Here is a 17,309-nt window from a genome sequence, read left to right as displayed (position 1 = left end):
TTTTTCACAGCATTATTTTAAATGCTACGCAACTTTATCATCTTTATTCCTCTCCCTTAAAATACAAGCTGTGCAGGGCAATAATTTTTATCTACATATTTACAGCACTTAACAGCATTAACCATTACTAAACTTATTTAGGAAAACACATTACGGGTGCATACATAAAACTTAGGGTACTTAACCCATGACCATTAGCGCATTACCTATCCAGTTTATGCAACATTGATTGATTTTCTGTATTAAGTTGTGAAAGCAAGGTTCCCACTCAAAGCAGATGTATATTACTATTTTGCAGCAAAAGTCAAGCCCACTTTGCAAGACAGCCAGTAAGCCAGACACACATTAATTTACATTACAAAAATACAAACTTTACCCTTGTGTGACCGATTATGTATAGAGTGTAAAATTAGTCAAATTAGTGAGATTTGAAACCAAGAAAGGTGGATACATGTCATGCTCTGTAAACTTTCATGTAGGAATAACATTTCACTTGTGAGAGCAGTACTTAAGCACATTAGTTTATCACTTGCTATGGTGTGCATTCTTTCAAGGAGAGTGAGAACCCTGAGAAGAGACAGCTAACCTTATTGCCCTAAAATCTCCACACAAGGGTGATGGTTGTAAATATAAACAATGCAATTATACAATCAAAACCATCTGTGGCTGGTATAATACGTTTTTTTCTTTATAAAATCAGACTAATCAGTGAGAAAAAAAGAGAGCTATATCCAGTATAGAAGCAAACTGAAAAAAGAAAAAAAAGTGCACATTTCAGTTTTTGTCATGCCGGTTCATTTTTCCATGACACCTCTGCCGTAGTAACCACTTCTTTCTGAGCAGCTGGCCGTTGAGAGTTTTTGGACTGACAGCAGTTTATAGTCCACAGCTGTACCTCGAGTGGTGATGGAGGTCTGCAAAAAAATCTGGATATTTTCCCTTGTTTGGTTGAGCTTTAAGTCTGCTGTGCCTCCCTCTCCTCCCGAAGTCGCTGCTCCACCCTGCGCGAGAGCCTCCTCAGATCCTTCAGCACGCTCGGGCGGTCCTCCAGGTCATCGTGGAGACACTGCCCAATCTCCAGCTTCCTGTAGTCTGCTGGACTCACCAGGCGCCGCACCACCTGCAGCGCCCGCTCCTTCAGGCTGAGCACTAAGAGCACGGGAAACAGTCACGCACCCGAAACTGAACTCACGTTTGCCAACAATTACAATGCCAATTTACACAGATAGGAAACTGAAGGTACAACAAGTCATACTAGGTAAAATAATCACCGCGGTTTTTTTGCGTTCGTTCCGTTTTAAACAGTGCGATTTTAAATTACAACGGTAATTTGTCTCACGGTTCTTTACAACCCATTTTAAGATGCCATTTCTTTAGCGACAAAAGTTCCGTATTTTTTAACATGTGGGTGGCAAAACAAGCTTGGGGGGACCTCATCTTCTCTGCATTTTGGCAAGAGTCCACAAACCAAATGCATAATAATGCAATTCTAAAAATAAAAATCTTTCCACTTCCGCTGTGAGCAACTATATCTTTGATTTAGTAATATAACTGCAGGACAGCGTTGGCCAAGACAATCAGCAGGGAGGTTGTTCCAAGCATGTTGGAGAACTTGCCACAGTTCTTCTGCAGACTTTGGTTGGCTCCTTGCTTCTGATCTCAGACAGCCTTGATCAAGTTTTTATGTAAAAAGTAGTACATTGCTTACAGAAATATGTTACTTTTTTAAATTGAATACAAAAATGTCGCTGTAAAATTTTATCTTTTGGGAAATTAATATTTGAAAAATCTCAAATGTGTTATTTTATACTAACACACACACACACACACACACACACACACACACACACACACACAAAACATATATATAATAAAGTCTAGGATGTCTAAGACTTCTGCACAGTACTGTATACAAAGCTGGGCCCTTATTCGCACAGTTAATTGAAAGGTCAACATTACTAGTTAACTTCTCCCTTCCAGTTCGTATGAAAGTCGTGCTTCAAAGAAAGCTGGAATACAGGCTTCCCCTTTGGAATTGGATATCAACGGGGTCACATTTTTCAAGAACAGATCTGCATCGCATCTGCGCAGACGTCAAAGTAATCTCGACAGCATCCTGCTCACTGCCCCAATTGCCATTTGATGAAGATTAGTAGTTCTGGACGTATTCGATGTAAATCTCAATTTGTAGCAAGTAGAACGCGACAATGGGTCTAGCAAGCGGACAAGCGATAACATTACCTGGCAACGTGATGTTCACCAGCACAACCTGGGCATTTCCCATGGCTTTCGGAAGAAACACTTCCCTGCCGTTCACTAACATAGGTTCGTCCATCTCTGCATCTCTGAACAACCACGGGTGACCTTAAGTAGAACAGGAGAGATTAATCAGTGGTTCGTGATTTTGTACAGTGAACCGAAAAAGCAAACTAACAACAATGTATGCGTGCACAAGGCACGTTGACAACCGGGTATTTCGTCATGAACATACTTACTTACCCACAAAAGTCGCCATTCTTCGTCGAGCGCCGGGCTGTAACGTGCCATAGGACTCCGGCTCCCCTTTGAAATTAATCCAAATCAGATTAATTACTCTGGGGCTTCTGTTGCAAAATGCAACGTGCGACGGTATCCTGCTGATCAGCGATCTAACCAAAGGTAGAAGCTGACCAGGTTGATCCCTGGCGTCCTGGGGCATGACGTCTGAACTCACTAACTTATCTAAACTAAGTAAAATCGCAGATAAATTGCACGTACTATGGATTTCAAGATATCTTCAAGTATATTGTATACAAATTACGCGTAGAGTTATGTGTACTTTTTTCTTGAAATGACAAACGAAGATATTCTGTTCCAAACCCTACCTCTTGTTTATTTTTTGCCTGAGAAATTTCCCTTGGGCCCATGGGCTGGGACTGTTTCCTGTTTGGGCTATTTATTATTGCGTCATTTCCTTCTTATCTCCAGATTCCGCCTATGCATATGAATATGCTATTTCATTGGATAACTAACTTGTAACTCTTGTAACAGTCTCCCTATTTTACGAATGAAAACTAAATATCCCACAATCCCTCTGTTGACACCAGTCGGCCAGGGCAATGTTAAGATATGTGAAATGTAGCTAGCTGTCCAGCTAAAGACAGAATCAAACCGTTTTGTTACAGGTCTGTACGTGGTAATTTTACCACAAAAACCTTTGTCGCAAATATACAATAATGCGAGATGAAGTGTGATTATTTATTGTAAACTATAAGCCTTTGAAACTGCTTTGCAATACGGTTGGTTGGAGTATGACACGTTTCAACTTAAATTGAGAATGAATCGGAAACCTGAAGAGTACTTATTAACCTTAGCGATTGGATAGTCCAGTCAAATGTCCGGTTAGCTAACATGTCAACCTTACTAGATATGCAACTACCTAACACACACCGCTGACAACGGGTACTTTTCTGGTGTTCCGACCACGGAAGTGTGGTCCCGACACATTTCCACGTGCATTTTGGCGATTTGGTGCATCGACGCATTGCAGTTATGTTTATTATATGTTGAATGACGTATGCTACATTATTATGTTATCTGTTTTTATAACGTTAGCCTGCTAATTAAAATGTCCTGTTGCAGTGTAATTGTGGTTTTCCCCAGATGTGGGGACGCGTATTTGTGAACCCATTGGTGACTGGCAGAGTTCATCTCCTCTGGAATCGCAGAAGATTATTTACCATGCAGGTGAAAACGAAAGAGTTTCAGTCATTGTTCACCGATGGGCTGAATAGCATAGCAGGTATGGATATTTTCCGCAAATGAAGGCAATATGTCAAACCAACGGGAAACATTATGTCATCCACACATACAATCGAAAAAAGTTCATAGCCGGCCACAATAACTAAAAATGCTTCAGGAAAAGCTGTACCAAACTGACGTTTTAACACATATGACTGCTACTTTTCCGGAGTCCAACTTGATGGAAATGCATGTTTGGTTATTGGGACAAATTGTCGAAAAATGGCTTTTCAATTGAGTTTAGTTACAATTCCTATGATATGGAATCTAGTTCTAACAATTAATGTGACCGCACTGTTGGATGATACATATTTGGCTATAGGAGCTAGGAGGGTTTCAGCCAGCAAGGTATTCCTCAGCCCCACCTGCTCCAGTAGTTCCTCTGGTCAATCAAACCTGAAGAGCATCATTCTTCCAATAAAGGTTTAATAAAGCATGTTGGAGTTATCTTTTTAAGTATGAGATGAGTGCTTTTGGAGTGGTATTTTCATCTGTGCAACTCCTATGTAGTAAACACCTTCAACACTTTCACAGCAGGGGGGTTAGCTGGATAAGTAAAACCCAGAACTGCTCTTTTTACTTCAGCCCATGTTCCAGTTTTCAGTCAGATAACGTATGAAGCTGACTGTGATTCAGGCGGCGGCTTTCAGTGTCTTTGTTGTGACTGGTCTGTCTGATACCGCAGAGCTTTTCGAGAAGAACCATTTTGAGCTGCGTATAGCAGGAGGCGCTGTGCGGGACCTCCTGTCCGGGAAGCGGCCGGACGATGTGGATTTTGCCACGACTGCCACGCCCAACGAGATGAAGGGCATGTTCCAGGCAGCTGGGGTCCGGATGATCAATAATAAAGGGGAGAAGCATGGGACCATCACTGCTCGGGTGAGGAGAATGAGTAGCAAAATGAGTGCGGCTTTCTCAGCTGACATTAAAGGTTTTCACAATGTTACTGTGAGCTTAGACACATTCATATGGAGCTATTGCTGCTTCTTGGCAATAAATGTTATTTTATTGAGTATTGCTTGTATTGCATTTCCCCCTCCAAAAGAGCCATGGATTATAATAGATCATAATCAAAGATCACGTTTCAGCTCTATCCATTTCACCGCATGCATTTTGTCTACGTAGATACACAATGAGAACTTTGAGGTGACCACTCTGAGAGTGGACATACAGACAGATGGACGGCATGCTGAGGTGGAGTTCACCACTGACTGGAAGAAAGATGCAGAGCGCAGGGACCTCACCATCAACTCCATGTTTTTTGGTATTCTACCTGTTCATAATGCCTAATGTATGAAAGCCAGTTTATACTAATAGATTACATTGGACTTTTCAGAAAATATGTCATTCCATATTTTCAGATGTATTTCATTATAACATTAACACAATCTACTACATGTTAATAAGTCAATTGTATTATTTACAAATTCAAATCTTTAACAATGTCAGCCATTGACATTAATTTGAATTATTTGAAAAGCACTGTGCAATGGTAAATTAAAGCCTTTTCTGTTTGACCGAGCCATTGTGTTGCCTTGCTAGGCTTAGACGGGACCCTGTATGACTATTTCAATGGCTATGAAGACCTTAAGAACTGTAAGGTCCGGTTTGTTGGTAGTCCAGTTGCGAGAATTCAGGAGGACTACTTGAGAATTCTAAGATACTTCAGGTAAGAATTTTTCATTTACACCATCCAGATCAGAGCAATTGGTGTAACTGCAGGGATTATGGTACTGTTTAATTGCCAGTTTCTGCAACACTCATTGTTTCAGGTCTTTGACACGTTCTTTTTTAAATGTATTCTTGAACAATTTATTACACTTTTTTTTTTAACTTTAATCCTAATTTGGAATGGCCAGTCACTGATAGGCATAGGCCTTTCCCATCACCCCCACTGAAATGAATGTAGCTATGAATAAATGTTTATAATAATAATAATAAAATCATAATAACCATCATCTGGCATATTGCTGTATGCTAATTCCTTTAGCTGGATGCGCTACTTGGAAGGCTGTATGATTTCGTTTTCTTCACTCTCAGTCCTTTGCTGATTGTCACACAGGTTTTATGGAAGGGTGGCAGGGCAGGCCGGGCAACACGAGCTTGAGACGCTGCAGGCCATTCGGGAGAACGCCCAGGGGCTGGCCTCCATCTCGGGAGAGCGCATCTGGGTGGAGCTGAAGAAGACGCTGGTGGGGAACCATGCAGCACATCTGGTTGAACTCATGTATGAGCTGGGCATGGCTCAGTATATGGGTGAGCGAGACAAGACAGACGGTGTCGCGCTGTTCAATCAGTCCTCCACATGGCTTCGTTTCAGCTTTTTAAACAAATGAATAATTGCATAAAGATCACTTTCATCTGCATCTGGCTGTTGATTAATGTAATTAGGGCCATTGCTGCCAGATATTCTCCCAGGCACTGTCCTGGCTTGATCTAACATTGGTTATACTTTCTGCACTTGAGAACCAGCATTAATCACAGACACAATCACAGTTTTACCCCGTTTGATTAAATTGAATTCCCTCAAGTACTTAGGACGTGATTGCATCTAAAAGATGTCTCTTTAATATTTCATGGTGAGTAACGTTGAGAATCGAAAATGAGGAAAAATTCAAGCTTGGCTTAATCTACTATAGTATATGTAGTCAGAATGATTCATATGTATAATAAATACAGCCTGTTACACTTTTATTCTCCCACCGCCATCTGCTGCTGTGTGGTCAGAGTGTACCTGTTTCAGGGTTACCTGTGGAGGGGAATGTGGCAGAGCTGATGCGGGTGTGGCAGCAGGCACATGGTTGGTCGCCTAAGCCAATGACGATCCTGTCGGCACTGTTTCGGAGCTCGGCCGAGGTGGACCGGCTGGACCTGCGGCTGAAGATCTCCAGGGAGGAGAAGAACCTCGGGCTCTTCCTGGTGAAGCACAGGCGGGAGCTTGTCAAGTCTGAGGACGAACCTGACAGCATCAAGCCCTTCACCGATTTCATCATCGATGTAAGTGCCATCATGTTTCACGTCCTCTCTCGTTTTTTTATTTTCGTACTTCAAAGCCACTTGCTGTTAACCCGCCCTACACGTGTGCCTGCTAGCCAACCACCTCCCCCGCCCTACACGTGTGCCTGCTAGCCAACCACCTCCCTCACCCTACACTTGTTCCTGCTAGCCAACCATCTCCCCCGCCCTGCACGTGTGCCTGCTAGCCAACCACCTTGCATTTGCTGAATTATTAAAATTATTATTAATTCCAAAGTGCAGGGGGCTTGGTTTTCTCAGTAGTTATTTCATACTGCTTCTTATTATTATTAAGACAGCAGCCATGCCTTTTCTGCCATCACAGTGTAGGGAGACTGACGCCCAGAGTAAGATGTGTGAGTTGCTGAAGTACCAGGGTGAGGAGCGGCTGCTGGGGAGGATGCAGACCTGGGACATCCCCCGCTTTCCCGTCAGCGGCCATGACCTGAGGAGGATGGGCATCACCTCCGGCAAGGAGATCGGTCTCATACTGCAGAACCTAAGGGACGTCTGGAAGGACAGCCGCTACCAAATGGACAAAGAGGAGCTACTGAACAATGTGGTCAGGTCATAGCCAGGGACCCAAAGGGGGTCATAGCACGTCCCTGCATCTGAAAGTCATCCAAAACCTGGGCACACCCCCTTACCCAGTTTTTCCACTTTTGGGAAGTTTGAGGCTGTGGTGTTGCAGCCAGTGTTCACACAGCTGTCCAATCTAAGACAATAAGCAAATTATGTACTCTATGGTGGCAGCTAATGGTGGCTCTTGTGGCTGCAATGAACGTTTTCCATTTCCAGTCAAATTAGCTTTTAGCAAAGCAAAGATGGCGTCTAGTGAGGGGGGCTTGAACAGGAAGAGACAGTCCTACACCAAGCCAACATATTTGATTCAGTGGGGTATAAGCGTATGTGAGATTTCCCGGTTTGCAACAATCATTCGTTTTTTTGGGTGTTTTTTTGCAAACAAAACATACTTGTTAAAAGATGCATAGTATGCTGGCTTGCCACACTCATGCTTGTGGGAAAACTAAGAATAAAAATGTGAAATGTGAAATTGTTTCTGCTGTATCCTATAATCTTGTTCACTTGGTGTTGATCATAAAATACACTGTAATAACATCATGATCATGACTTTAAAGTTACTTGGTTCAGTGGTTTGAAGATAAAATGTATGACGTTCAAGTGGTTTCATAAGGGCTTGGTAGATATTTACGTACCAATAAATGAAAATAATGCTCTATTAAAACTACAAATATTTCATGAATGATGATGGTCACTACCATCACAGACATGATGAGCCTCAAGTAAAGCAATCCAGTTGAGGCTGCTGTGCTTCTTGTATTTGAAAGTTGAGCACTAAGCTCTGTTAACGGGCCATAACACACTGCAAGTTCTTTGTGAATTTTCATCCACACAGACTATTGCTACACTAATTATCATCATTGGCAATTTATTTTGCATGTGGACAGTGATGCACATTCTAAGGCTCCCTAACTATTGGATTTGCTGAAGTCCATGGCTTTTAATCTAGTACAGTGGTCCTGTAAGTGCTGAGTAAAAACAAAAGCCAGCACACCCCGTGGCTCTCCAGGACCAGGCCATTGAATGTGCAATGCAACATTTTTCTGAAATTAGCTGAAAAATTCTCACCTGAGGAAGCTTTTTTTGACCACCTACACAAGTGATTTGCTTACCATATCCAAATGCACAGAAAATTGTTTTTTTCTTCAAAGCTAAAGTTGAAAATATTTGTTATGGTATTAGAATCTCTGCCCATGACTGATGTAATTGAGCCCCCTATTTCTCCATGCATCTTAGATTCTTTTTAAATAATTTAACATGACCTGTTGTGTAAAGTTATTGATTTGTTCTCAACTAGTTTTATAACTCCCATCCCCACTTTATTTGTCAAAATAAATGTATTGCTATACTTTACAGTGTCTATTTCAAAGTGTCACAATGGCTGCTCAGACCTTGGCTGGTTTTAAGAAGGAACTCAAGACATACCTTTTTCATTATTGCTTTTACCTGTGTTCTTACTGGTCTAGGTTTACTGATCTTATTTATTTTATTGATCTCATTTATTGTATTAGCATCCTTTTGCCTAATCCCTTTTAAATTTGTCTTTTCATTTAATGTAATGCAGTATCCGTGACGCACTTTGTGTTGCATTACAGTGTATAAAATGTGCCATATGAATACAAGTAGATTAATTTATTGACTGATTTATGGTTTGATAAACTCTACCCAATCTGAAAAAGAAAGACGCTTGACGAGAGTTAGATCTTGCGCAGAAATTCGTACTCTGTGTGTGTGGTGCTGAAGGATAGCTCCTCCCTGCTCCCGTGTGTCTGAAATATAACCCAGCATACAACCGCTGCCCCAGGTCTACAGAGGAACCTTTATCTCGTGCACAACCTTCTTTTACAGTGGTCAGATGCGCAAATCAGTAAGTTCTGTTCGACTCTTTGTTCATATTTCTCGAATGCGCGCGCACACGTGTAAACGGGAAATAATTGTCCTGCTGTCTTAAAATATATTTATACAGCTCATCCAACTTTTCTCTCAGAAGGTCAAACCACCTGTTAGTACTCTACATTTCAAAAAGGAGAAACGAGAAAAGCTGCTATATTTGTCAAAAAATGGCTACTTCATTCAATGCGAATATCACTAACTTAACCCTGGAGATGGGCGATGACCAGCCTCGAGATCACAGCCTGGCGAAAGTTGAAATAGCCCTTCTATGCATTATTTTCCTGAGTGCTGGCATCCTTAACTCCGGGCTTGTGTTTGTGCTGTGGAAGAGACGGGAAAAGCTTTCTAGAATGCACGTCTTCGTCTTTCATCTATGCTTGGCGGATTTGGTGGTCGCGTTTTTCCAAGTGTGCCCTCAGCTGCTATGGGACATAACGGACAGGTTCATTGGACCCGACCTGTTGTGCCGGTTTGTAAAGTACATGCAAATAGTTGGCATGTTTGCGTCCACCTACATGATCGTGGTAATGACTATTGACCGCTATCAGGCCATTTGCAACCCCATGGTCACGTTCCAGAGAGGGCGAGCGCGCTGGAATGTCCCTGTTTGCGTAGCTTGGGCTATATCACTCATCGGGAGCCTTCCTCAGATCTTCATCTTTTCCCGGGTTCAAGTAGCTCCCGGTGTGTTTGACTGCTGGGCTGAATTCATTAAACCTTGGGGACTAAAAACCTACGTGACATGGACGACGCTTGTAATTTTTGTACTACCCGTTTTCACTTTGATCGTGTGCCAGGTGCGCATCTGCAGAACCGTACAGATGAACCTGTACATAAAGACACACCAAGAAGGGGAATCCGCGGTCACCAACCCACTTCCTTCCAGGATTAGTAGCGTTGTGGGGGTGTCCAAAGCAAGAATAAAGACAGTGAAGATGACCGTGGTGATTGTACTGGCGTATATAATTTGCTGGGCTCCTTTCTTTACGGTCCAGCTCTGGTCTGTCTGGGACACGAAGGCACCCATTGAAAGTAAGATTATTTGTTTTACCTGTTACTGTGCACCGAAAAAAGCGCCAACATGGAAAAAGTAGTTCTATATGCCTAATGTGTGAAATTAAAACTCAAATAAATTTTACGGAATGAAACACTGGCTAATCGACCAGTGAACAATTTCATTGACATTTTATGAAAAATAAACGAAAACATGTAGGCTACTTTTTAAGAGGCTACAGTTGCTACTCTACTTTTATTAGTAGCCTAGTTTATTAGCAGATGGGATTTGTACTATAAGCAAATTGAAAATATTTGGGGCAAAACTGTTTAATGAAATAACTAATCTCTTAAATTGTATTTAGCCGCGATCTTCACCATCCTGATGCTTTTGGCCAGTCTGAACAGTTGCGCGAACCCCTGCATCTACCTGGTCTTCAGCTGGCAAGTGCCAAAGCGACTGGTGAAGTTACTGTGCAAGAATCAGTCTAAGCTGAAAGATTCCATTCCCGACGAAGCCACGACGATCAGCTCTATCTACACAAGCTTCAAGATCCCTTCGGAATCGAGATAAATTGCGCCGCGAGGCACACTACTTTCGCAAGCTTCCTTCCATGAAGAGCAGCTGGGGGTATGATTTGAAACGGCAACGCATAACTACTGTTACCTACCAGCCGCGTTCTCTATTTTCTGTTTGTATATTGAGTCGTGAGTTTTTGTCATTGCGATCCATGCGCAGGATATACTGTACCCTATGACACCTAGAGCTGCTTGCGAATTTGTAAATAGCCTGCTGTTCTCCGTACAAAACATTGCATGTCCTATGGGCTATGTGTATGATAATATAGTATCATAATAATATAATTTGACAGTGGAACAAAGTTAAAAGTGCATACATGCTTATATTAAAAGTACATGCTTGTTGCCTATAAGGGTGTCTCAATTTGTCTTAAATTGTTCTTCATAGACCAATGTTTCAGAAGAGGTACCGTAAAAGCTTTAATTAATCTGTGAACATATGGTCATATCCACTATAGGGTGGATCAATTGGAAAATGTAATTAGTTATGCACTCTTGGGTTACTGAAAAGGTGTAACTGAATGTGGATGTGTTTGCAAAATACATTAGTTTGTATGTTTCTAACTAGACTGCAATTCCTTTTTTTTACACCCACTTCCCGCTCATCCCTCTGCGTATGTGTGTGTGTGTGTGTGTGTGTGTGTGTGTGTGTGTGTGAGATTGAATTTGTGTTGTCTCCAGTAAAATGTAATTATGATATTTATATAAAGAAAAAACATTATTAATTGAATGCATAATCTAGAAGACATGTAATTAATTTATGCTACTACCCCATACTGAGCACATCCAAATAAAGAGATTGAATAATTTGTTCTATTTCGGTTTTCTCAGCATTTCCACTCGGGGCATAGTCTACATCAAACACATAGAAAACAACCCACAGCTCATTTCTCAATTGACTGATTTTATTTATTTATTTTAGTCTACTATTAATTACATTTTAATTAAATGTTTGTTCAAATACCAAAATTATGACAGGTTATTACAGAGCAACACTGTTTGACAGAATTAAGCCATGTATCAAATAAATGTTTTCTTAGATTGCAATCCATAATGTTTGGGACAAAGACCCATTATTTATTTATTTGCCTCTGTCCTCTGCAGTTTGAGATTTGCAATAAAGAAAACACACAAGGTTAAAGTCTACACTGTCAGATTTTAATACAGGGCATTTTATTAAATGCAGTATAGATAAGCAGTAGATACTAAAATAATTGTTTCAAACTGACAAATTTTCCTGTTGAACTCGGTGGAAAAACTATTCAGGAGAAACCATTCTTTTCAGCATCTACTGAATATCTGGCAGCAGCATGGTGGTTTGAGTCTCATTTGATACCTTGGACTCTTGATGACTTAAAGCCATTTAGCCAACACATGTATCCCCTGCTGTTTCAGCATAATTACCGCTGAATCTCGTCCTACCCCCAAGTCCTATAGAGATCCATTCAAATACAAAGAGTTTTAGTATTGCTTGTAAGCCAACCTGAAAATAAGATATCCAGACTCTGATGATGTTGATAGGTCACAGACATCAGCAAATCATAGCATGTAAAGGATATACAGCAAAATATAAAACATGACTACTTTCATGGACATAGAATTGCTGTGTCCCAAACATTATGGTGCCCTGAAATAGGGCACTATGTATTAACACTGCTGTAATTTCTACATGGTGAAACCATGTATAAAAATGCCCGTTATTAAAATCTGACAATGTGCACATGTGTGGTTTCTTTATTACAAATCTCAAATTATGGAGAACAAGGAGGCAAATAAATAAATGATGGGTCTTTGTCCTGAACATTATGGAGGGCACTGTACATTCATTAATTCAAGCAACTTGGGCTTTGCAATATTTCAATGTATTTTTATATTACATTCCAATGAAATTGTATTGCATTCTGAAATATATTTGGAATACTATTTAGATAAATGCATTGAAAATATATCATTTTACATACATTGGAAATACTGGATATATGAAATGGCCAATATCCATCCATCCATCCATCCATCCATTATCTTAACCCGCTTATCCTGAACAGGGTCGGAGGGGGGCTGGAGCCTATCCCAGCATACATTGGGCCAAAGGCAGGAATACACCCTGGACAGGTGGCCAGTCCATCGCAGGGCACACACACCATTCACTCACACACACACTCATACCTATGGGCAATTTAGACTCTCCAATCAGCCTAACCTGCATGTCTTTGGACTGTGGGAGGAAACCGACGCAGACACGGGGAGAACAAACTCCGCACAGGGGATTCGGCCGACGGGGATTCGAACCCAGGACCTCCTTGCTGTGAGGCGGCAGTGCTACCCACTGCACCATCCGTGCCGCCTGAAATGGCCAATATTTTACATATTATTATTAGAAATACATTTCAAAATGTATGTGAAATGTATTTATTTTCGCAATTAAATGATTTAACTTGGTAGCCAACAGCCTGTAGCTAACAGGCTACCCAGATAGTACACCATTCAGGCCCAGCAGTGCTGGCTTTGAGCCAGACTTGGCATTGATCTGGCCTGGAGTTACTTGCTAGCTAGCTACCAGTTGTGTATTACACAGATATTGTTAGCTAGCCAGATGGACACATTTATAAACCTAGCAAAGGGATTCAAACATTCTATTATTTATTTATTTATTTATTTATTTATTTATTTATTTATTTATTTATTTATTTATTTATTTATTTATTTATTTATTTATTTATTTATTCATTGGTCAAGACAACAGCTTTCTTATTGAAAAATGTTGTTAGGCAGTGCTCAAAAAGGAGGCCAAAGGTGGTGCTCCAACTAAGGAAATAATACTTATGAATGACTAATTTTATGAATTATTAATATTAATTAGGGCGGCACGGATGGTGCAGTGAGTGCCTGCCCTTCTCCGGTGCCCTGTATATGAACTACAGGCTATAGGCTATCAGGCGCAAACTACTGTACCACCTGATTTCACATCTAATTCTCACAACGAATGCATGCTTTAGTAGACAGAATACTTAAACCTAATTTACATAATAGCCATCCGGTTTTAGAACATTCATTCCAGGTACAGGCTATGCAAACACATTTCGCTATGCATCAAAAGCAAAGTCACAGAAAGAGTGATGTAATCCCTGCAAAATCCTATACATGCTAATGGTGATATTGAGCCATTGTGACCCTTTTAGTAAATATCACATAGATATTGATAACCTTGTAGCAATTGATTTTGCCTCAGAAAAGCAAACAATCCTTTAGTAAATCTGGTAAAAACAGAGTACAAATGCAGTAGCATGTAGAGTACTGCAGAACTGGACACAAATGAAAATAACCTATATTGTCAATGAATGATTGATAGATATTTGTAATTCACTGTTTTGTCTCTTTCAGTACCTGTGACTTACTCTTGGGTATGTTTCTGACCCAAAATAGGTAAGTTGGTTAGATGGCTAAATAGTTGAGGTTATGAACAAATGTTATTTAATTGATCATGGAAGACACACTACTGAAAAGTACAAGGGGGTTGTGACCTTCTTCAAATAAAGCTTTAGCTCTTTATAACTCTTTACCTTTCTATCATCTAATTATAACTAGGCAGAAATGCATTGCCTTTTTCTGGATCATACTCAGTCCACAAGTTAGCCTACCGTATATTGTTTTAACTGCTGTATATTTTGAAAAGGCTCTATCTAACTGGTTAGCTAGAGTGTTTTCTAGCAAGCAAAATAGATTATAAAGATGGCCACATTAACTCCCAACAAGGACGATAGGGTTGGGTCTAAGCGAGGGTTCCAGAGAGTTCAAATTTGGTTTTGAGTGACGTTATCAGTTTCTCTCACTCTGCTATCTGTTTGTCCTCTTTGTATCTTTTTCATTATATGCTGTGTGATCTTGCGACTATCTGTCTGAAGCTGTGACTAGCTCTTTGAATTGTAACTCTTTATCCCAGCACGGCCAAGCAGTAATTCAGACCCTCTCAATAGGTTTCTCCATAGCTGGGGGCAGGATGCCTCTGACACATCTGGGTCACACTCTAAACTTCCAAAAGGTGTGATCTGGCAACAGGAGAAGAAGAAATGGTATAAGACCTTATCTGTTGAAAAGAAAAGGCTGTGTGTGAAGAGGGTAATATATTTTTGGGTTATATAAAGATTATATATATTGTAATGCAGTACTTTGTATCTTAAAGAGCCTTTGTAGTATGCAGGGAAAAACCATAAAGGCCCAGTGCTGATAAAGTAGAAATTTGATTGCTCATGTACACGTACACTCAGTGAGCACTTTATTGGATATTTATTAGACTTCTTTTTTTTTCTGCTTTTGGGTGCATTTATTTTATGAAACTATAATTAAAGAACAAACAACTGATCTAACTATTAGACTTTAAGTATGATGATAGTAATGATGTCAGTAATGATCATAATTATCAGTAAGTATGATATATATAATGATATTTACTTATAAAAACTGTTTGAACAGTTTAACATGTCCCAAATTGCCACTGTGTCAATATTACATACAACAACATACATAGAAAATGCCTGAACCATATGTGGCTTCGGCCTATGGGATACGGTCTCCACTATTTATTTGACAAAATAAGCACAAAGAATAAATAACGCATAAATAAAAAAGTAAAAAAACAGAAAATGCACATTGATATATACAAATGGCCGAGGCTTTGCTGTGAATCTCACAGGGCACTCAAACACAATGCTGAACACTCTAATTTGCCCTCATTTGTCTCCAGGGTAATTAAGAAGAAATACACTTTGTAACCAATATCTTCTTGCAAGGTGCAAGGCAGGCAGAAGGAAAATAGGAGCATCAAAGAAACTCAATGTTTAGCCAAAGATAAAATTCTCGACACACACTGAAAACACTGACTGCTCAGAGTGCAGTTCAACTACGTACAACGGAACACACAAGTTATGTTCTCAGTTCTTAATAATAAAACAGAAAATTTGCATAGATTATTTAAGCAACATCGCCACACAGATTATAGAAGCTACATGATGCAAACACGAACACATCTCTTTAGAGAGTGTGCATAGTTTGCGCCCTGCTTAGCTCTCTTCGGTTTAACATGTAGGGGGGCCTGTAGTGTAGTGGTTAAGGTACATGACTGGGACCTGCAAGGTTGGTGGTTCGATCCCTGGTGTGGCCACAATAATATCCACACAGCCATTGGGCCCTTGAGCAAGGCCCTCGACCCTGCATTGCTCCAGGATTGTCTCCTGCTTAGTCTAATCAACTGTACGTCACTCTGGATAAGAGCGTCTGCCAAATACCATTGATGTAATAATGTAATGTTTCTGTTTGTTGTCTCTTGACTGGCTTGGGCACTTGTCGCCAGACACACAAGCCTGTGAATGTTTCCTTATTCATTATATAGGGAGACATGACACTTGTTTTAAAATACACTGTAAGGAGATAAGAATACTTATGCTAACGGCTGTGGAAACCTTATTGTGGCTTCAAGCACAGTGAAGATGCACCTCCCCGCCTTGAAGAGGGGCAGTTTTGTTTGGCTAGGTAAGTGCTTTATTCATATATTTGCGTGGCGTGGTATTATAAAATAAATACATAAATAATAATAATAATTATGAAAACATAAAAATTCTGATGATCAAATATACCCTAGTCCTTATCTTTGTTGTACTGGTAGCAGTTAAAAAAAAAAAAAAAGCGGGCGACTTGGCTCAGGCAGTAAGAGCAGTTGTCTAGCAGTCGGAGGGTTGCCAGTTTGATCCCCTGCCCGGGCTGTGTCGAAGTGTCCCTGAGCAAGACACCTAACCCCCAAATGCTCCTGACGAGCTGGTCGGCGCCTTGCATGGCAGCCAATCGCCGTCGGTGTGTGAGTGTATGTATGAATGGGTGAATGAGAAGCATCAATTGTACAGCCCTTTGGATAAAAGCACTATATAAATGTCAACCATTTACCATTAACCATTTAAAATTGTAATTCCCTCTAGGGTCTTTCAGTGCACTTATCCCTGGTTATGGGTATTTTTGTCGCTCTGGATTAGAGCGTCTGCCAAATGCCATTAATGTAATGTAATGTAATGTAAGGTAATGTTGTCACAAACCTAATTAAGAATGTACTATTAACATTATTTTTTCTCATGGTTTAACCCTTACTCTGTACCTATTTTATGTCCTTGTAGCAAATGCATTTCCTATATCCTTGTTTTGTTTGTACAAAGATGCTACAAAATATCTTCTCAATACTCATATTTTTGATTGATAATTATGCACTTATCATTCTGTGTACACATTCTGACTTTATATTTGTATTCCATTGTTCAGACTAAAAAATAGAAGGGGATTTAAAATGATAGCTGATGGGATTCTGAGGGAAACATTTTAATCGTACAGTATATGTGCGTTAAGTGTATGCAAATGCACATGTACAGCCATACGGTTCAACAGGAGACATGCTGAAATGAAACAAGAAAATGAGAAGCAATTGTTTA

At 40.3% G+C, this 17,309-nt stretch overlaps 3 protein-coding genes across 4 annotated transcripts; 2 read left to right on the top strand and 1 right to left on the bottom strand.

Moving 5' to 3' along the window:
- On the bottom strand, positions 1 to 2,918 carry LOC133110414 (von Hippel-Lindau disease tumor suppressor-like). Its single transcript, XM_061220495.1, has 3 exons — positions 2,500 to 2,918; positions 2,242 to 2,364; positions 1 to 1,149 (listed from the first exon to the last, which is right to left on the bottom strand). The coding sequence occupies exons 1-3, from the start codon at positions 2,696 to 2,698 to the stop codon at positions 956 to 958; spliced, it is 516 nt and encodes a 171-aa protein (XP_061076479.1). The 5' UTR covers positions 2,699 to 2,918; the 3' UTR covers positions 1 to 955.
- Positions 2,919 to 3,009: 91 nt separating this feature from the next.
- trnt1 (tRNA nucleotidyl transferase, CCA-adding, 1) lies at positions 3,010 to 7,849 on the top strand. 2 transcript variants are annotated; one of them, XM_061220494.1, is made up of 8 exons: positions 3,010 to 3,164; positions 3,643 to 3,781; positions 4,466 to 4,659; positions 4,906 to 5,044; positions 5,323 to 5,449; positions 5,843 to 6,036; positions 6,524 to 6,777; positions 7,121 to 7,849. In XM_061220494.1, exons 2-8 carry the CDS (start codon positions 3,643 to 3,645, stop codon positions 7,367 to 7,369), a joined length of 1,296 nt encoding a protein of 431 aa, XP_061076478.1. In that variant the 5' UTR covers positions 3,010 to 3,164; the 3' UTR covers positions 7,370 to 7,849. The 2 variants fall into 2 exon arrangements, with proteins under 2 accessions (XP_061076478.1, XP_061076477.1); XM_061220493.1 differs by having other exon boundaries at positions 3,058 to 3,164; positions 3,622 to 3,781.
- A 1,588-nt stretch (positions 7,850 to 9,437) lies between these two features.
- Positions 9,438 to 11,149, top strand: LOC133110032 (vasopressin V2 receptor-like). The gene is made up of 2 exons (XM_061219881.1): positions 9,438 to 10,302; positions 10,629 to 11,149. The coding sequence occupies exons 1-2, from the start codon at positions 9,438 to 9,440 to the stop codon at positions 10,835 to 10,837; spliced, it is 1,074 nt and encodes a 357-aa protein (XP_061075865.1). The 3' UTR covers positions 10,838 to 11,149.
- The last annotated feature ends 6,160 nt before the right edge of the window (positions 11,150 to 17,309 follow it).

Source organism: Conger conger, chromosome 14, assembly GCF_963514075.1.
Source record: "Conger conger chromosome 14, fConCon1.1, whole genome shotgun sequence".
NCBI lineage: Eukaryota > Metazoa > Chordata > Actinopteri > Anguilliformes > Congridae > Conger > Conger conger.
The sequence above is the reverse complement of the archived record's forward strand: the minus strand, read 5'-3'. Positions and strand labels throughout refer to the sequence as shown.

Coding starts and splice junctions, on each gene's coding strand:
- LOC133110414 (XM_061220495.1), bottom strand. CDS start 2,698: ATGCCCCAGGACGCCAGGGATCAACCTGGTCAGCTTCTACCTTTGGTT. Junction 2,365..2,499: donor AAGAATGGCGACTTTTGTGG/GTAAGTAAGTAT, acceptor GTTCTACTTAAG/GTCACCCGTGGTTGTTCAGA. Junction 1,150..2,241: donor GGTGAACATCACGTTGCCAG/GTAATGTTATCG, acceptor CCGTGCTCTTAG/TGCTCAGCCTGAAGGAGCGG.
- trnt1 (XM_061220494.1), top strand. CDS start 3,643: ATGTGGGGACGCGTATTTGTGAACCCATTGGTGACTGGCAGAGTTCAT. Junction 4,660..4,905: donor ATGGGACCATCACTGCTCGG/GTGAGGAGAATG, acceptor TTGTCTACGTAG/ATACACAATGAGAACTTTGA. Junction 6,037..6,523: donor GGGCATGGCTCAGTATATGG/GTGAGCGAGACA, acceptor TACCTGTTTCAG/GGTTACCTGTGGAGGGGAAT.
- LOC133110032 (XM_061219881.1), top strand. CDS start 9,438: ATGGCTACTTCATTCAATGCGAATATCACTAACTTAACCCTGGAGATG. Junction 10,303..10,628: donor CACGAAGGCACCCATTGAAA/GTAAGATTATTT, acceptor AATTGTATTTAG/CCGCGATCTTCACCATCCTG.